Below are 21,180 nucleotides of genomic sequence, written 5' to 3'. Positions count from 1 at the left end.
TGTTATCTTCTGGGAGCCCTTTCGGCTACCCTATTTAATCCTATGCTTCTCATACAAATATCTAGTGAAATGTAGTCGTTTCGGATCTCTACGGACCCTTCAGCTGAGTTCCGGCGACCGTTGAGCTCAGCGGCTATCCGGATATATCCGGACAGATCGCCGAGTACTTGCCGTGATCCTTTGCTTCTAAGCTCTGGGTTATCAGACCGAGCCGATTCTTGACCTAAAGTAAGTTGGCGTTTGGTCGAATCTGGAAATCCCTACACCACAGTATGGCCATCCGACCAAGTGGTCTGTGCCAGATAAACAGAATGAACCGCCCGCCACTATGTTCGACTTAGCTAGCAAGATGCCCCCTGCCACGTGGGCAGCGTGTGTCCCGCACGTGGTCCACTTGGTCACTGTAGAAGAAGCCATCGCCAGCAACTCCACTTTGATATCCGGAGCCGCCAGACTGCCGCTTGTCCGGGGCAGCGCCGCAAGGTCCGCATCCAGCCACGCCATCACCCCACAATACCATTTGAAATAATAAACCCACTCTATCGAATTGTACACAGGAAAAATTCTGAAGTATCTTAACTTTCTGCGAACTATCCGATAATAGGCAATACATTGCTACGCCTTTAGAAACAAGAGCAGCCAGAACAAAAATAAAAATAAAAACACCCAGGAATATTTTCGATGCTAAAAAGATCCACGTCGTTTCGTGCCGAACCACAGAGCCGCTTGTGACAGCACCTGACTGGGGCAGCATGAACCGAGACCGATTCTGTCGGGCGTCTCACGTTAATTACCTGATTCTGGCTCTCATATTTCTGTCCATCGCTGTTGCCAATGCCGCATTTTTCACTCCAGGAGACGTCCCCGGTCCGCCCGAGAAGGTTTTGGTGTCTCCTGCGAGTGACACATCGATGCGTGTTCAGTTCTGCCCACCACTTAATGTCAAACCCGAGGGCGTCAATGGCGCCCCCGTGCTTGGGTACAAAGTGGAAGTGGCACGACGCGTGGACGAGGTGCAAACATTCTCCGTGGCAGCGACTGGGCCCATTCTATCGGGCGGGTATAAAGTAACGTTCAAGAACAGTCGAGGCACCGAGACGACGTCGTGTATCCCGTGGAATGCCAGTGAGGTGGCGCTGGAGATGGCACTGGAAGAACTGCCCAATGTGGACAGTGTCGGGGTCTCGAGATCGGTCTTTGGGGCTGCCAAGAACGGATTTGTCTACCGCGTCACATTCGACGGCGCGTATCTCGTTAGTGGCCGACAATCGGATTTATTGGTGGGGGATACAACAGGATGCCAAGCCGTGCAACCTCCGAACCGAGTGTTGTCCTTTGAGGGGGCTCACGTGACGTCAGGCGCTCCTGGATTTTATCCAGAAGTGTGGGAGATTGCGTCGACTGAAAGCTCGGGGGCGAAAGTGCTGGGAGGGACATTCGATTTGTCGATCGGCTTTGAAGGGCAATGGATAAACACGAATCCTGTAGTTACAGCGACTGTGGCTGCAGGATCGAGGACAGCGAAGACTGTAGGATCCATGTTGGGAGTTGTGAATCGAGGAGATCGAGTGCGAATTGGAGGCGAAGAGTTCACGGTTCACGCCACTGCTCCGTTTACAGACTCGGAATTACCGCTGGATTCGTATCACGTTCGTGGAGTTACAGTGGCTACAGCGATTCAAGTGATGGATACGGCGCTGGGCAACGTCCAAGTCTCGAAGACGTCGAATTTGGTCCCTACGTCCGTCAGTTTCAGCTCTAGAATTGCAGATGGAGAACAGGTCCAGATCGGCTCCAAGGTGTTTAAAGTGGCGAATGTTGGGTCCACTAGTTTCACTTTGGATTCGCTATGGACGGACGATACGACGCTGCATGTAACAGCGTTCGCGCGGAAGAAAGCGACGTTGAGTGTGAATGCGGAGGCAGCGGAGATGAAGCGAGCGCTAAGTGCCTTGCCCGGCGTCGGGACCATTGACGTGTCGCGTATCGGCCCCACCAAGGCGAACGGATATCGCTGGTATGTTACGTTCCAGTCTCTCGACAGTGTGCGTCTTCGAGTCGACAAGAAGACGGGAACCACGGACTTTGTTGATGTGTACGGCGTCGCCTGTGTCACGTGTACAGTGACAGCTTCAGTCGTACAAGATGACACGCAGACGACGACTCTGGCGGAGATTAAGGGCGATTATTCCGCCAACGCAGTGGTGGCTTCAACCGAAGTTGGCGGAGTGGTGCAAGAAGTGCAGACGATCTCGACGAAGGCAAGTGCCGACAACATCAGTGGATATTTCACAGTCAGCTTTCAGTCCGTAGGTGGAGCAGTGATCAACTTTGACGACACTGCAGCTGATGTCCGGACCAAGCTTCAGAGTCTAGCTACTATTGGACGACTGAACGTGACAAGAAGTGAGAATTCTGACTTCGGAGCGACTTGGACGGTCACTTTTCTGTCGAATATGGGTGACTTGCCACTGCTTGTGGTTACTGCGAAAACGTTACTGAAAGGGACGGGAGTGAATGTTGTGGTGCAAGAAATAGTAAAAGGTGTGGATGTCGCGTTGGAAACAATTATTGACGGACTGGATCCAGGGCAGAACTACTACGTGCGTGCATTTGCTCGGAACGAGAATGGCTATGGAGCGAGTACTACCGACTTGCAGCAGCGTGGACGAGGTGCATTACCGCTTTTAACAGCCGTATCGACGTCTCCTGACCCACCAGGTATCAATGGAATGTGGCCTTTATCCGGGTCACAACTGGAGCTTCGACTGTCTAACCCAGTGGATCATGGCGACTCTGTCTCAAAATATTTGTTCGAGTATGCAGTGGGCGATTCATTTGGAAAAGTTGCGACCAAGAAAGTTTTCGTCTTTAATTCTATCGAGAACGACATCACTGGCACCTTCCGCTTACAGTACGGAGACGACGTGACCTCACTGTTGTCTGTACACACCACAGCTAGCTCTCTTCAAAGCGCTCTTAATAGTCTTTCTTCTGTCCGTCCTGTCTCAGTCTCTCGTGCGCTGTATGTGCTCACGGGAAGTCCTAGCGTGACTTTTACATCGGCAAATAATCGTCTTACAACGCCAACGTTAAATGCATTTCAATGCGCGATGCTTGCGAAGGGAGCAGGTATTGACGTTGGAGGGAAGCGCTTTATCGTTAGAGTGCAGCCGGTGGAGGGAAGCTCCAGTATTGACGTGGAGTTAGGACATGGTGCTCCAGACTTTACAGCGAATAAGGATCTACTCAAATTGGATAATTCTGGAAGTGAACGTGGCCCGTATGGCTACATCTGGACGATCTCGTTCGACAATGACGCAGGGGATGTGGTGCACGGCAAATACCCAGGACTGCAGTTTATTTCTCAGCTCACTTCTATCGACACGAGTCTAGCGATACCAGTTAGCTCATACGGCGTTGAGCTCGGTAAAACTGGTATTCCAGCCGATCATTACGGCTTCTTTGAGATCAATAACGACGACAAAGTGTGCGACACGTACGTCGTGGGAGCTCCTTCGTCCGTTCAAGTGGTTCGTCTGTTTGCTCCGACGACAGCTACGGATGGCTCGCTCAAACTCAAGCTGGGGAGCGAGACGACAGCGGATTGTATCACGTTGGGTAAATCTGGAACATTGAGTAGTTTGAAAGCGAATCTGGAAGCTCTAGATCTGGTTTCGAAAGTGACGGTGGACGAAGTGCGTGCATTCAAAGTCACAACCACAGCGACAGTCACAGACTATGATAATACCGGGAAACTGACTGTGGTGAGCGCTTTCACTAGTGCCCAAGTGGGTGTGTTACTACAAGACAGCATCATCCAAGTGAGTCGGAACCCCAACGATTTCTCCAGACATTCGTGTGAATTTGTCGTCGATGCTCCGCCTACCGCTGGACTCACGAAGATTTCTGTCACTCCACGAGGATCCTGCGATTATTTTACTGACGAAGCTCGAGTGTTGAAGATTTTGGACTTTCACGACTACCACGTGCGTTTCTGGGGCTATTATCCGACAGGCGAGTGGCCGACGTTACAGTTCGATTACAGTGAGTTCGGGAAGGGAACGTGTACGCTATGGGCACCTCCGAACTTGCAGGTCTACGGACAGATTCACACCGTAAAGTACGAAGGTGTGTGCTCTAAAGGGCAAGCTGGAGTGCAGACAATTCTCGCAGATGCGTCGAGTACGATCGGGGGCACCTTCACGCTGTCCTATATGGGAGAAGTGACGTCGCCTCTGTCGTTTAAAGACACGGGGGCAGGGGAGATGCGAGATGCAATCGACTCCATCACTGCACCTGGAACTGTGAACGTCAGTGTGAGTCAGTACGGAGCTTACGGCAAGGCATGGCATGTTACGTTCTCAAAGCACCAAGACGACGAGGACGACGCCATTTTCATCCAACACTCGCGTCTTACAGGCCAAAACGCTCTGATTAGCGTCTACCCCACCGTTACGGTGTTCACAGATGCCAAGCGAGATGACATCAGCGGCTCATTCCGGATCGCAATTAGTGGAGAAACTACAGAGCCGATCGGATTCTCTGCCACGCACATGAAAGTTACACAGGAACTACAGAAACTTAGCGTCGTGGACTCAGTGGTGGCGCTAGGAGACAAGAGTGCAGGTGATGTTGGCGCATACGCGTTAGAGTTGACTGCCGATGCGACTGCCGGTAGCAGTCTCTTGACCAATATCAAGCTTGGTGGTGCGATGATAGACCCGACCCGTTTCCTGGCGATTGGAGAAACGCTGGTGCTAGGCTCGCCTTCCGCCTCCTACACGGTTAAGGCGATGACCCTGTCCGATATCACACTATTTACAGTGTTTCCCGTCTCAGCGACGTCAGCCAACTATGACGTTTTGGCTGGATTGATCACCAAACAGATTAAACCTTTACCTGGTTATGTGGGTATTTCAGCCCTAATACAAGTGGTGGCAGTAACAAAAGGAAGCAACGAGTTCCAGATGCCAGCAGACCACGAATTTAGCTCCACCATCAACAATGTGTTTTTCGTTGGTAACACGAAGTTCACAGTAGCAGGTGTGACTGGTGCAAAAGTTACGACTAACGTACCGTATCCGGGTGACACTATTGCTGCTGCAAGTCCGAAGGTTTACGTCTTTGATAATAGACTCCAAACGACAGAGGATTTGAGAAAACTCGTCAAAGTTGGAGACGATCTGTGGCTTCCCTCAGTATCCGCTGATATGAACAAGTACACGGTTACTGCCGTCAATAAGAGATACCTTGAGGTTAGCGGAGGGTTCACCGAGAGCATCACGAGAACGCTCGCGTACCATGTTTCCAATGGACGGAAGTGGAATTTAGTGTTCCGCTCGTACGATGGAAGTCTCGACACTATCGACGCTATCCCAGAGCACGATTGGCGAGGAACCGACGCTCGGATCGGTACGAGGAGCCCTAAGGCAGTGTCCCCTAATGTGATTAGCGTCGGCAATCCTGCATCCACACAGACGATTCATCTGGAAGTCAGTGATGTAGCAATAGCGACGCCATATACTTTAAGTTTCGGAGGCGAGACAGTATTGGTAACCGGGACCACGAACGCAAAGAACATCCCATGGGCGACTATCAACGATGATCTGAAAAATGCACTTGAGACGCTTGACAGTGTCGACGGCGTTAGTGTTGTGTCCACAGTAAATGGGGGTACTGTAATCCATACCGTATCGTTTTGGGGGACGTACCCGATGAAGAAGTTGCCGCTACTCGTCGTCACTCCAGCCACAGCCAACCTGAACGCCTATGTTCAAGGCAATAATGCCGTCGCAGTGACCAAGCAAGACAATCTGATTCTAGAAAGTAGTCAAGCTTACGCGTTCCGAATCTTCGCTCTCAACTCCAGAGGAATCAGCGACTCGGTTTCAGTGTTCGAAGCTCAAACGTCAGCAAGCTCCGTCGTACCCACGCCACCCACAGGGGTAGCTCTCGGTGAATTCCATGGATCGACGTGGCTGTCGTTGAACTACTGGGCTCCATTTTATTCCGGAGGAGCACAAGTGAGCATGTTCCGGATCGAATGGGATTCCTCTCCGAATTTTGACAGTTCCAGTAATGATTATGGTGTGACGAGTATCCAAGAAACATACGAGGTACAGCAAGTGACCACGAGTTATCGCACGGCAGGCGCTGGAGGCACCTTTGCCCTTTCTTGGGGTGGTCGAAAGACCTCCGCGTTGCCGTTCGATTGCTCTGAATCGGAGATGACCGACGCTCTCGCTATCATTACAGGTACCGTAAATGTCGCTGTCGATCCTCTGCTGGTGAAGCGAGACAAAGTGGCGTTTGGATTCACGTGGAAGATCACTTTTCTGCACAATAAGGGCGATTTAGCGCCACTGGCTGCGGATGGAAGACAGTTGACGGGCGATTCGCCTCGTATTAGCGTTATGGAGCTTGTCCAGGGCTTTAGTGACCTGGCGACGGGAGATTTCACTCACGAGGTCCAGGACGTGGTTACAGATGGAGTATCCCCAATTACGGGATCGTTTACGCTGACTTTTAACGGCAAGAATACGGGGACGATACTGGTTAGTGCGTCGGCGTTTGAGATGCAAGCTGTGTTACAGGCGACGACCGCGTCGTACTCTATCAAGGTCACGAAGACGGCACAAACCGCAGCACTCAATACAGCCATATGGTCCGTCACATTCGCGTATCTGCGAGGGGAGGAAATGGTCGGAGCTGGGAACATTTTCACAATGACTGTGGCCAGCTCGCAGCTTATGGGCACTGATGCAGTGGTGCGTGTTGCGAATAAAGTTACGGGGTCCGACCCTTTCCGCTTTACGGTCACAGATCTTCGCCCCGGTGTAAAGTACTACGCACACGTGATGGCGTACAATGCCGACGGCTTCGGGTCTGCTAATTCGCCACTCGCCAGTGCTGTAACCTGCAGCCAACCGCCAGCTCCTAAGACTGTTACGGCAAGTGTAGTCGATGGAACGACGTTACAGGTGGACTGGAGCGCAAGTACCGTAGGCGAGCTGTGTAGCGTGGACAAGTACAAGGTCGATTGGTATCGATCCGAAGGAACCCAAGAACAGCAGACCATTACGACGTCAGCGGGGAAAGGGATCCCAGAGATCCAGAGCTTAGTGAATTTTGCGGATTCCCAGACACTTGGCGGATATTTCAAGCTGTCCTTTGGCGGCGAAGTGACTGAGAACATCCGATGGGATGCACCTGCGACTGGTTTAAATTCGGTCAAGGAGCGATTAGAGCGCTTATCGACAGTCGGAACGGTGGATGTATCTAAAGCAGAATCCATGCGCGTGATTGGCGGGTTACTTGTGACTGCTACGTCCACGACCGTCGCAGTTCATGGGACTGCTACAACTACGATAGGTGGCTCGAAACTGGCTCAGGGGGATGTGATTTGGATCAATGGGAATAAGAGAACCATTAACGCTGCGGTTGGCGTTACGGACACGACCCTTACTATCGATACAGCACTTGACATTACGGTTCCAGTACCGGTATATAAGAGTGCGTACGGATACGAGTGGACGATCACGTTCTTAGGTGGGCATGTCGGACCTCAGGAGCTTATTCAGGTATCTCCAAGTGACAGATGGACAGGGGATAAAGCAGGTATCGCTGTGGACTCGGTCCAGAAAGGCCTCCAACCGATTAGTGGGACATTTAGAGTAGCATTTTCCAGTGGAGGATTGTCCGATAGTACCCCACCTTTGCCTCATAATATTTCGGCACTTGATATGAAGACTGCGCTGGAGAATCTAGTGACAATCGGAGCTGTAAACGTGGCGAGATCGACGAATGGCTACGGATTTAACTGGTTGATTACGTTTGTATCCGAGTTTAAGAATGACATTTCGCTGTTAAGTGTCGACGGAACGGAACTCCAAGGACCTGGTGCCAAAATACTGGCAGCAAGAACCCTAAACGGCGCTCAGCCTTCGAGGTATTGCGAACGAAATGGAGCGACAGATGTCCCAATTGAAATTGGAGTACCAGGACAACTACGCTATGTTATCCCTGGGCTAAAGACTGGTGAGAAATACGCCATTCGAGTTCGCGCACACAACAGTGAAGGGTATGGGTACGCTGGGAGTATTAGGCCTACGTTTCAGATTCCACGGACGATCCCTTCTGCCCCTCAAGCTGTTGAGTTGCTCGCTCTATCCAGTAGACTCGTTAAGCTTCGGTGGGATGTTCCTATCAGCAACGGCGGCGCTCCCATCAGCTCGTATCAAATTCAATGGGCTACGTCTGCGGATTTCACGAACCCAATGAGGACAGATTATCTCGTATCATCGACGGACACAGCGCCATTCTACTACAATATCCCAGTTGCATCTGCGGGGAAGTATTACGTTCGAGTGTTTGCAGTGAACAGCCAAGGCGACGGAGCGTTCGCAGTGCCGAGTCCGAGCAGTATCACGCCTGTGGATCGCACACCCGGTCGGCCAGAGGATCCGACTGCCAAGGTGTTGTCAAGTTACGCGATCTTGGTAGAGTGGAAGCCTTCGTCTACTGAAAAGACGTATTACGGGGGCGATGGAGGCCTCCCTATCACCCAGTATATGGTTGAATGGGACGCCTCTGCAGGGTTTGATTCTCCTCCAGCGTTCGGCTGTGTGGATGGGACGAAGCGGTCGTTCATTATCGGCGGAGACGATGCCGTTACTGGAGTTCGGTCGGAGAAGCTAACGGCTGGTTCCACTTACAGTATTCGGGTTACAGCATTCAACGCTAAGGGTGCGGGGGCTCCTCGAGTTACCACGCCGGCTTTTGTTACAGTTACAGACCAACCACCGAGCTCGCCGCAGAATTTAAAGCTGTCGGTAGTAACCTCCAAATCCGTGAAAGCGGAGTGGATGAACCCTCTTTATGATGGGGGAGCAAGTCTCAAGTCTTATCTAGTTGAGTGGGACGAGCAGGATGATTTCTCCAGTGGTCAGAGCTCCAGCGCTACGATCCCGATTATCCGAGAAATGCAGTCCGTAACGCTACAGAATGATGTTGTGAACGAGGAACAATTCGTGGATGCTACAGTCAAAGTGACGAACGAAGAGCAAGTGGTTCGCACGACATTTACGGGGGTGGATGAAGTTCAAGTGATTACCACGACGAATAGTGTGGTCGTGGACGAGGTTCAAACTGTTGTAACTACAGCTACCGACCGTAACGAGGTACAGGAGTTACGGCTAGATGGTGACGATGTGGACGAGGTACAAGCGATCCGGACGTCTGTCCCGGAAGTTCTTCAGATCCAAACAATAAAAGTCGTGGTGCCGCGTACAAGCGAAGTTCAAACCCTAACGTTGACGCTACCGGGGGCGTTTGCAACCCCCGCTACGAGCATTGGAGGAACGATCTTCTTGTCGTTTGACAGCAGTATCTGTACGCATTGTGTTAAGAAAATGTACCAGCGAACAATCAACTTGGTGTCGTCACTTCAGGATACTACGGCAAGTAGCGCTGCTCTAACTGTAAAGAACGCTCTAATTGACCTCGCCAACGTCGATAAGGTCGACGTCACGCGCACGCAGAATCCGACGGGACCGGACCTTACGTACGTGTACACTATCGTTTTCTCTGGTTTGGAGGTCGGGGGCAACGTGCCAACACTTGGAATTGACGCGGCGGTGACGGTCGGAGGCAATGCCGTCTCGGGGATCCCCACTCAAGCTGTACAAACAACAGCAGGAAGCGAATTGGATTACGCTTCGAGCGCTGTCTTTACAGTGAAATACACTTGTGAATCGTATTCAGATCCGAACGCTATCACAACCTTCAGTACTGCGTGCACTCCAGGCGCCTCGGCTCGTATTTGCGCTGGGTGTGTGACGTCATTCCTCGGCGGGATCTTCACAGTAGCGGGAGATTTAACGGCAGATACCTACGTAGTTTCTGGAGCGAAGCTGATCGCGGGGGTATGTTCGTTTGAAGCGGGAACTGTGACCAAGACCCCGACATCGACGACCATAGTTGTTGCTGCGAATGACGTTGGGCTCTATTGCAGTGAGTTCTCCGGAAAGACTTTGAATCTGTACAAAACACCGCAGATGTCGAGAGATATCCCGCTAAAAACGGCAGCGACGACGATCTCCAGTGCCAGCGTCGTGGAAGGTTTACTGACAGGTGCTATCGATTCCGCTACAGTTGCTCGTTCCGAGTTTGTGGATGATTACTTTGTGGGATCGGTGTATACTTTAACGATCCGGAGACGCTCTGGTACGATACCGACGCTGTTATGCTCAGCGGCTGGAAGTGCTACGTGTACGGTTACCCCCACGGTTACGGGGAGTATGATCATTGGTACGTTCCAGATTGGGTTGGTCAGTGAAGCGGATGCGATGCAAACGCTAGTGGTTCCGACTCCAGTGTACACTGGGGATATTCCTTGGGATGTTTCGGAAACGGATCTGAAAAGTAATCTGGAAAGTATAACTCAAGGCACTAAAAAGGTTTTTGGAACTGTAACTGTAAAGAGATCAGTGTATTCTCCCACGGGGAATAAATGGTCGGGTGGGTTCACGTGGCAAATTACGTTCTCAAGTCGAGGAGGGAACATCCCTAAGATGGTGACGAGGACTGTCGTTGGGGCCACTAAAACGCTAACGACCCCGACGAATGGAGCGCCCACTGCTAGTGTGGAAGACGCTACACACCCATTGGACCCTTTTGCCAATAGTCGAGACGGAAACCAAGTGCTGGGAGCCTTGATGCTCAAGTTCCGAGACGTGACTTCTACTCTTCCGTGTAGAATTGGTGTGGATACATCGCTAGCGTCGTTGGATGTCAGTGTCCGGGACACTGTATTGGAGAGCTTCATCATCACGAATCTTAAGATCCCTACCATAGAAATCATGCGTTCTGCTGCCACCCAAGCGATAGGCTTCACGTGGACGATTTCTTTCTCCGACGCGTCTACGGGAGGTGACGTTGGACTGCTGCAGATTGTATCCTCTACTCTAACTGGGAAAAATATCCGATTAGGGGTTTACGAAACTGTAAAGGGGAACCAGTTAGGGGGTGATTTCCAACTCAGCTTTAACGGAGAGACTACTGCCCCTATCGCCTTTAACGCCGAAGCCTCGGAGGTACAGACGGAGCTGAACAAGTTGGGTACGATAAAACCGAGTAGTGTGGTCGTGTCTCGAGGAGGTCCCACGTCGACGCAAGTACTTGGGTATACGTGGTATGTCACATTTCGTTCGTCTAAATGGGTCGACCCTACTAGCGACCATTCCGGGGGGATAGACGGGAATTGGAAGAGCTCGTCGCCAGCGTCATGGGACGATGTATGGGAGTCGGGATACTCGAAAGCATGGGGACGTCATGTAGGCCATACGTTCCTCGTTAAATGCATTACAGATGGGCTTACGACTACTGCGAGTGATGGGAGTCAGAACTGTGTACCAAGTGTATCTACGACTGGAGTCGGGCCCATTAAAGGATCGTTTACTGTCTCGATAGACTCAAGACCTGCGACTTATTCGCACATGGCAGTGAACTCCCTTGTGACTAGTGTAAGTATCGCACACAACGCATGGGCTACAAAAGAGCAAAGTGGGTACACCGGAACTTCAGTTGAAGAAATATTAGAGAAGATGGACAATGTGGGGGATGTCGCTGTTACCAGAGGAGACGTGGTTACAAACACAGGTGGATACTCGTGGACAGTGACCTTCCTCCGAGATGCTAGTGATGCCAGTCATGCCTGCGAACAACTGGAAGAAGCTGCGGGTTCTCTATTGTGTAATGCACCTGGAAATGTTCCGGAAATGGTTCCGATAAGTACGTCACTGACAGGAGCCAGCTCTGTGGCTTCTGTGGTTACAATCAAAGATGGAACGATTTTACGGGGAGATTTTACGGATTTTAGAGTGCAGGGAGACGCTGGCGTTGCAGCGAGGTATTTCGTCAGCCTTGTGTGCACGAACGCGCCTGGTGCTGTCGCTCCAGCGGCGACGTCGTGTTCGGTATCGTCACTGACGATCAAGGCTGACGGGGAGCTACTTCAAAAGCAGCTTCTTCCTCAAGATCGAATTACAGTAGGGACGTTCAAGAACTGTATTTTTACAGTTACAGGGGTCTCGACCGTATCCGTAACTGTTACTGCTACAACGTGTAGTGACATGGATACTAGCAACACAGGCGCAACGACGTGGCTGGGGCTGTCGATCCTCTTACCGTGGAATGCGGACGAAAACCTGGTAGAACGTCAACTCGAAGCAGCTGCTACCAACACCGGACGCCAAGTTAGCGTTAAGCGAACCGAGCACGGTAAATACGGAGAGATGTCGTGGCTCGTTCGCTTCATCTCTAACCCGACCTTTACACCGCCTGGGGCTGGCGATCTGCCGGATATAACAACGACGTTTGCAGCTGAAGCAGGCTCGAGCAAGTATGACATGACGGTGACTCAGGTAACACCGGGATCTAAGGGACTCAGCGGATCGTTTTTACTGGATTTCCACTCTTCGTCGTTCGGTCCTCGAGAGATTTTCTTCGATGAAGACCCGGATCGATTACAACGTAAGTTGAATGAAATGGATACCGTCGGTCGCGTTACGGTAAAGCGCTATAAGTATCCGTCTTCAGCTACCGGGTGTACGGATCCGTCGTGCTCGGGTGGCTGGGACGATGTTCGAGTTAAGAACCGAGGGACACGAGGTGGTTATCGCTGGAGAATTCGGTTTATGCAGGCGACAGGCGACTATAAAGGCTTCACGTTCCCTCCAGGTAGTGGGGATGTGGCGTCGTTATCGGTATCACGCTCGGCTTTACAGGGTACTGGGGTATCGGTCGACGTGTACACAAATGTTCCCGGTTCTTCGCCGTCAGTGGGGGCGTTTGCGCTCAATACGTCCGAGAGCCAAACACCTGCTCTTCCTTACTCGTCTTCAGCCGAAGAAATGAAGCTCGGGATCGAAGCGATGGATTTATTCGGTGAAGTGGACGTGACGCAAGGATATTTGCTGACTCAGAAGATTCCCGGTGCGACGGCAACGCTAACTCAAGATGGAGTTACAGCGACGATAACGGGTGTTGACGATATTCGTCAGTACATCGCTCGTACCGACATCATTCGGTTCGGATCCACTTCGGTTAATAACTTGGTGGGGACGAATGGCGATGCACCGTTTACGGGATTGATCGACACGTCACGCGTCAAAGTTACAGCGCGATCGCCGGTGGTGGTAGCTAACGCGGAGACAACGAGGTTACTCTATCCGGGGATGCAGTTACGGATCGACGGGTTGGTATACAACGTTCAACGCACAGGCCATGAAGTCCAAACGCTAACTGCTACAAGGCCTTCGACTACGTGGTCAACAGCGTATGTTACGAACGCGTTTCAGCTAACAATGACCCGTAACGGAGTCACTAAACCTCCTACGAACTGTCTTCGCTTTAACGAAGATGCAGCGACGGTGCAGGCGGCCATTTTCGGTCTCTTGTTCGCGTTTGACACTAGTGCTACTTCAGGCGATGTCTTGGTGTCACGTGTGGGTCCGTCGACGTTCGGATCTCGGATAGGGTATGTGTATTCTGTGTACTTTACGGGGGAATCCGTGGCTGGAGATGTGGCCCCCTTAAAGGTGGACTATTGCGCAGGGATCGGTGACGCTACTGTCACTGCCGGCGTCATCACGCACGGCGGGAAAATACCGCAGCAACGACTGATGTTCGCGACGGATTACGGTCAAGTTGAGGACACGAAAGGCTTTTTCCAGCTTGTGTTAAACTCGCAAAGCTCGGCTTGTATCAAATGGGGCGCTCCAGCTAGTGACGTGAAGTTAGCGTTAGAAAAAACGCCCTTATCTTCTGGAAACGTGGTGGTAACTCGCAGTGGTAATGGGACGTCACAGACGGAGATCCAGCGCATTCGAATGACTGCAAATACGGCAGTGACAGCTGTAAATGGATTGTTTAGAGTACAGTTCACTCTAAACGGACAGACTTCCGCTACGTCGTGCTTGAAATATGGTGTCTCTGCTGAAGGTCTCGAGGTCGCTCTAAACGGCTTGAGCAACTTGGGTACGCTGAATAATATCGATCACATTAACGTGACGCGAACTGGAGATGGAGGGGCCGACTGGGGCTACGGCTACGAGTATCTAATCCACTTTCAAGGACCCATTAGTGGAGGTACGAGTCGTGTACTTGGAGACGTACCGCAGCTTGTGATTGGTAATGTTGGCACTGGAGCTTGCTCCAGTGGAGCGCAGGATGGGATGTACCCAGCGTTGATGATAGAGACAGTACGACAAGGAGCTCCTGGATTCACGTACGATATCTTCTTTATGGATTACAAAGCTGCTCCGACTGTCAACTTGATGTCGCTGAAGAGTAAAGATAACGGGGATAACGTGTGCCTCGATGGGTGGGCTCAAAAAGGTGGTAGTGTTCGTAAAGCATATGTGGAGATGGTTGAGCTTGGAGGGAGCAGTGAAGTGCAGGTGGTGACTGTAAAGGACACGGGTACGGGGTCCTACGCTATCACGTTTGGAGGGCAGACGTCGCCATGTCTGCTGTTTACAGCGTCGGCAAATGACGTTGCTACTGCGATACAAACTCTAACGGGAAGTGGTGTCGGTGATATCCTCGTTTCTCTCGACAAAGATTTACTCGTCTCCCCCGACCGAGCCATTTATCGGATCACTTTTGTCGGCGATGCTGTCACGGGAAAGCTCCCGTTACTTGGAGCTGTGCAGAATAGCGATACAGCGTGTGCGAATACGGTCGCGACGACGAATATCGTTGTGGAAGGAGCTGTGGAGGGTGGCGGTCCGTCGGGTGAATTTGCTCTAACTACCGCTTACGACGGAGAGAACCCTAATTCGCCGCATACAGCTCACAGTGTTTCGCAGCAATTTCGCGTCATGGACGAGCAATTCGAGATCCAGCAGCTCGTTGTGTCGAACCCAAGCAACAATTTCGTGAGTGGAGAAACGTATACTCTAAAAGTATTGGGAACCAATACGAACCCTATTCCGTGGGATGTTAGCGAGACTGCGCTCCAGTTAGAGCTTACGAGTACAGCTCGAATAGCGCTAACTCCAACTGTGGTGGGGGCAAACGACCTCATAGTAACCAGACGGACGAACGCTGACGTGGCTCCTCATGGCTTCATTTACATGATTTACTTCAGCGGGTCGTCCGTAACGGGGAATGTGGCTGCGACTACGGTTGTTGCAGCAACGGGTGCACACATTGCTCCGTCGAATATTGTAGCATCCACTATACGCCAAGGTGTAGCTGGAATCTCAACTCTAACGGCCAACTCTATCCCTTTAGCGTTACCGGAAGCGTCAAGTACAGCGGCTCGGTATCTATCCAGCGCTGTGGAGCAGAAGTTGGAGGTTTACAAAGTCAACGGCTTCCTATGGATGATCAAATTCAAGTCGTCGTTAGGGAATATCCCTAAATTAGGGAAGCAGACGTCAGGTCTTTTAGGGGGGTCCATGACTATCCAGGACGATTTCGTGTCAGGATCGGCGTCGAACACGTACGCGATCTCTAATCTACTCCCTGGTATCACGTATTACGCTCACGTTGCGGCGTGGACGGATGTTGGCATCGGCTCGTTCAGTCCTTCAGCCTCCGTCATACCGAGTAGCAAAGCGTCTGGAGTCCAGAACCTCGCAGCAGGGTACGCTCTATACGAGCGGGAAGTCCAGGAGATACGTCTAGCTGCGTCCCACGTGATGGAAATCCAAGAGATTTCGACCACTGCAGCACGTGTAGCAGAAGTTCAGACCTTACGGACATTTGCTCCTCCATCGTCCTGTCCAGGCGGTAACTGTATCCGAGGCAGAATCGCGTTCCGTGTTCCGACAGTCCAAACCGTGAGGATCTGGGCGTCTGCAGCGATTTTATCTGGCACCTTCACGTTGCTGTTCGAAAGAGAAGTGCAGAATGGAAACACGGGAACTTTCTCGACCATTGGAGCCAAAACCGGCGCGATATCGTGGAACGCACCAGCTTTTACGGTTAAAACCTCGTTGGCTACTGTGGTGAATGGAGCGCTTGGAACGAATGACGTTGTGGTCACACGAGACGGCGACGCGTCGGTGGATTTTCAGTATGGATACGTGTTCCAGATCACTTTTATTGGGAATAATGTGGCTGGAGAAACCAAGAAAATTGTGTGCGATGATAAGACTTTCATAGCTACTGGTGGAGCCACTGTACACTGCGATGTAGCCATGAACACGGACGTAGCGATGGGGACAGATACCGCCGTACAGCAGATTGTTGTGTCGGCTAAGAAGCCCTTAGCGGTGGGGTCTTATAAGGTGCATTTCAACTACTTAGGACTGGATCAAGTGTCAGGTTGTATCCCGTTCGATGCGTCTGCAAAGACGATGGAAACCAGTCTTGAAGCTATGCCCAATATTGACAACGTGTACGTGACGAGAGAGACTGACGTGGATGGGTTCGTGTACACCGTATTTTTCCACGGTAACGGTGTCTACGGGAACACACCGTTGATGATATGGTTGAGTTCGGATACGGGGTGTACCGCCTTCCAGACGATGACGAACAATGCGTTAACTTCTGTCGGGGTAGACGGCAAAGTGGAGATAAAGATGCTTGACTGGGGTGGATTTAATACCGCCAACACGTTTGTTTATGCTGCGAACAACCCTATCACTGGAGATGCCGATACTGCGGCTCAACTCACTACTGACCTTAACCGATTACCGGTTTTTGGGGACGTTCTGGTGTCCCAGTCGATTGCAGACGAACAAGGTGGATACATTTGGACAATCGTGTTTGAAGACTCGCAAGGGAATTTACCGCAGTTTATCTGCGCTGTGGACCCATCAACTTTTACTGCTACCGGTTCCGGCTGCGAGACGGATACTCGAACCGATGGGAACGTACTTAGTGGCAGCTTCCTTATCGAACCCTCGTCTCCGATCCCATTTAACGCCGACGCAGATATTATAAAAACGGCACTAGAAGCGATGCCTCGGATGGGTACAGTACAAGTGAAGCGGTCGGAGCCTTCGCCACAGTTTGGGTACACTTGGACAATCACGTTTCTGGACTACAAAGGCGATGTGCCAATGTTACGAGTCACGAGTTTGTTGGTCGGAACGAGCAGTCAGATTTTGGTACGAGAAGTGCGAAAGGGGAACGCACTAGGGGGGATGTTCACCCTTACGTACGCTAATGCAGTGACGACACCTATTGGCTGGAATGCTGCGGCGATGGCAGCTTTCATCCCGGATGGCTCCTCGATGCAGGAGAAACTCGAAGCTCTGGATGTTGTTGGTAAAGTGAATGTTGTTCGGACGGGACCTGATGAAGAAGGAGGGTACACGTGGGTGGTGACGTTCTTGGATAATTTCCTAAACTCTGGAGATGTACCGCTGCTACGAGGGAATGCGAGTGCTTTAACCGGGGAAGGAGCTGTTGTGTTTACGAAGGAGGTCACGAAAGGTTCGAATGCGGTTGGAGATCAGCTGTGGCTGTCGTTCGACCCGCCAGCGACAGATAATGGCAGTCCTATCACTAAGTATCAGGTGCGATGGGATACGTCCGACAAGTTTACAGCGAATCCGGCGGATGTTTTCATCTCGGACGCCGAGATTCTGTACAGGACGCTGCGGATAACCACGAGCGCTGCCAGTCTCGCTTGGTCCAATCACATGATCCGACCGGTGGATGAAGTGCAGAAGCTCAAGATTCTCACGGTGGGGACGTTCGAGTTGTCATTCCGCGGTGAAACTACTGCGACGTTGACGGCAGTGGCGGCAGGAACAACAGCAGGCGCTACGACGGTCGCTGGTTTGGAGACGGCACTGGAAACGCTCTCTAGTGTCGGCTCAGTCGATGTGTCTTCCGCCAAGACTGTGCTGGAAGTGGGGGCGGAAGTCCTGATCACGTTCACAGCACAGCCAGGCGACCTCCCGCTACTGAAGCCGAGCAGCAGCAAGGCTTCGGTTGATGAGATTCAGACTGGGAAGACGAATTTTCGGAAAGAAGTTGTCGTCTTCTCCTGTACCGCGACAGCAGGTACAGTACGATTCTCGTATAATGGGGAACACGCGGACGTAGGCTACAACGCGGCGCTAACTGCAGTCGAGACGAGTCTGCTGAATCTATTCGGCGTCGAAGCGGAGAGTATCAGTGTGTCGAGTGCAACGCAGTTGGTGTTGTGTAAGAGTCCGACACCAGACGATGTCAAGATTGTGTTCGATCGGGTGTATGGAGACATCACTCTATCTATCGACAAGGGGGTTGACGCTGGAGCTAATGCTCAAATTGTGTTTAATACGGAAGCCTCTATCGACGGCGTGTACAACGACGACCCCGCTCTAACCATGAGCGGAACTTTCCAGGTGGGCTACCAAGGTCTGTACACGCGTCCTCTCAACGCCGAGTCTAGTGCGGATCAACTCCGTTACGCACTGGAAGACCTCGACTCTATCCGAACTGCAAGTGTCAATAGGGAACTATCCTACCGACCTGTACCAGGTAAAGTCGACGTGACCGAAGGCGAGATTTTCGTGACGTGTAGTGCTGGTGAGACTTGCAGCTTTTACTCGGCTGCGTATGGACTTCCCGGATACAAGATTCGAATTGGTGGAGACTGGTACACTGTTCGTGCAGACTTGAGCTCTCCAGGGTTACACAAGACGCGGTTGTATCTTGGCGACTTAAATGGAAGAGAGATTGGGTATCTTGGATCAACGGATACTGCTGTTTCAGTGTACGAGTGGACGAAGGGATACGTGTGGACTGTGGATATGCTAAGTGTGGCTTCATTGAGTTATATACGAGCGAAGGTGCCGAGACTGTACCCTACCGACTCTACAGTGCGAATATCCGGTAGTGGCTGTGACAAATGCTACTATCTTCCCACCCAAACATCCAAGAAACTGACGATGGGACAGCTCTACTTCGTCGAAGTTACTGGGTACAACGATAACGGTAAGGGTGCTGCACCCGTTAAGGGTCTAATTAGCGCAACACCCAGCCAGGTCCCTTCTTCACCGTCGAATGTCAACGTTGCTGTCATCTCTGGGAAAGAAATCGAAGTCTTTTTCTCGCCTCCGCCGTTAGCGACAACGAACGTGAGTCCGAATTTCAACAACGACATCTCGTCCTATATCGTCCAATGGGACGTGAACACTGCTTTCAAACATGGACGTCAGATCTGTGCAAATTGTGCTTCTCAACTCAACGGAATCACACTGACAGTCTCAGTTTCGCTCTCGAATTTCCTGGTTCAGTATTCAAAATTCACTTTTGCAGATGATTCCTGCGTTTTGACGGTGGATACTGTGGGCCCGACCTCCATTCAAGTCCAGCCTGGTCATTCGTGCGCCAACTTTAATGGCCAAGCGTACCCACTGTACTACTACACGTATCCACCTCAAGTACTATCGGGCTCTGCGATCCAGGTAACCCCGCCATTCCGTTACGTTATATCGAATCTCGTATCCAGTAAAACGTACTACGTTCGAGTGGCGGCGGTAAATTCCGTGCCTGTGCAGCAGATTGCGCTAAGTGGAGAACCGCCTAACAACCGTCAATGGAGCTACCACTTAACTGCGATCACGGCCGATAAGGCTCCGGATCCACCGTTGTCAGTCTACCTTAACCCGTTCTCGTCCACGATGTTAGAGTTACAGATCCAACCTTCGACTCGAGATGGAAAAGGGACAGGTGGGACTGCGATAACTGCGTTTTGGATCGACGTGGATACCGTTTCCACGTTTGACTCGGTCGGTAAGCGTGTGCCTGTCGAAGTCCTCGAGAATAGTGGGAACACCCCAGAGCTTTACAGTGGAGGACCCCGTCTCTATCTCGTTACGGGGCTTGTAACAGGGACTCGCTATTTCGCTCAGGTGAAAAGTGTAAACTCTATCGGTTACAGCCGAGCAAGTATTGCTCCAAATCCTCAAACACCTACACGACACCCTAACGTCCCAGTTAACGTTAGAGCGAGTACACTTACCGTCTCGTCATCTCCGATTACCGCAGCTACCGTAACGTGGCAGAAACCAGCAGATGCAGGCGGATTACCGTTAACGGGCTACAAAGTGGAATGGTGGCGACCCGTATCCCGTCCAGAGATCCAGACAATCGAACTGAAATGGACAACACAACCGTCGGCTGCCCCCTTTACTCTTTCGTTTGGAGGGTTATCGACTGCACCTTTGCCTATGGATGTTTCAGCGGCGAATCTTCGTTTCGCTCTAATGGGTCTGGCATCTCTAACTAACGTCCCTATTGGACACATCGAGGTTTCCCGCGTGGCTGTTAATATCGTCCAAGGCTTTCAGTGGATTGTGACGTTCTCGAACACCAACCAAAATGCCGGCAATCAACCTCTAATTCAGTACTTGCAAGGTACGATTACAGCAGGATCGGGCGTTAGTGGACGGGTGTTCGAAGTCCAGCCTGGAGTTGCTGTACCAGCAACAAATTCCTTCCCTGGAACTACAGAAGCTCAAGTTCTGGTGACGTATCATACGACCCCAGTGGGTGGCTACTTCCGGTTAAGTTACAAAGGCTCTGCGTGGACCAACTATCTGTCTGCAACGGTTAGTGCTGCGGATTTGAAGTTAGCGCTAGAGGCGTTGCCGACGATTGGTGTGGTTACGGTAAACGTAGAGACGATGCTGCTAAGTGGAGCTGCGTGGTCGAATGGACGAGTCTGGACGATCACGTTTGACTCCAATGTGGGCAATTTGGCGCCGTTAGTTGTGGATTCATCCAGAATCACCCCCGCCGCTGCGTTCGTAGGCGTTAAAGACGGAGACAACGCCGTGGATACGACAGGGGTACTGTGTCTACCGGACGGTACAACTGGATGTCCTGGGTTGTGGCCCGCAGCTGTCAAAACCCTGAAACAACAGGCCGCTCCACTGAAAAGTATAGCTCAACTTTCAACGCCTGGGGAAGTTGCTGTCGATTACGGATACTACGAGACGCTGGACGCCAGTACGACGACGTACACTGTTTCCGGGCTTACACCGGGGAATGCGTACTCGGTCGCTGTCTCTGCTAGAAACGCACAAGGCTTTGGAGCTCGTACGCTGTCGTCACCGAATGCTGTGACGCCACCCGTGCAAGTTCCTGGCCCGCCGGTGAACGTAAGTGTCGACGTGAACCCAGGGTATTCCACCCAGCTAGTGGCTAGTTGGGACGCGCCAG

General features: G+C 51.6%; 1 protein-coding gene across 1 annotated transcript; it reads left to right on the top strand.

The window, feature by feature from the left end:
* Positions 1-1,142: 1,142 nt before the first annotated feature.
* PITG_01932 (uncharacterized protein) lies at positions 1,143-21,034 on the top strand (the record flags this gene model as incomplete). The annotated part of the gene is made up of 10 exons (XM_002908476.1): positions 1,143-3,029; positions 3,126-10,161; positions 10,342-10,551; positions 10,654-11,929; positions 12,131-13,374; positions 13,489-16,896; positions 16,951-18,068; positions 18,138-18,926; positions 19,329-20,927; positions 20,969-21,034. The coding sequence occupies 10 exons, from the start codon at positions 1,143-1,145 to the stop codon at positions 21,032-21,034; spliced, it is 18,633 nt and encodes a 6,210-aa protein (XP_002908522.1).
* Positions 21,035-21,180: the final 146 nt, after the last annotated feature.

This window comes from Phytophthora infestans, genomic scaffold, assembly GCF_000142945.1.
Source record: "Phytophthora infestans T30-4 supercont1.2 genomic scaffold, whole genome shotgun sequence".
Lineage (NCBI taxonomy): Eukaryota > Oomycota > Peronosporomycetes > Peronosporales > Peronosporaceae > Phytophthora > Phytophthora infestans.
This window is presented reverse-complemented; position numbering and strand designations above follow the sequence as displayed.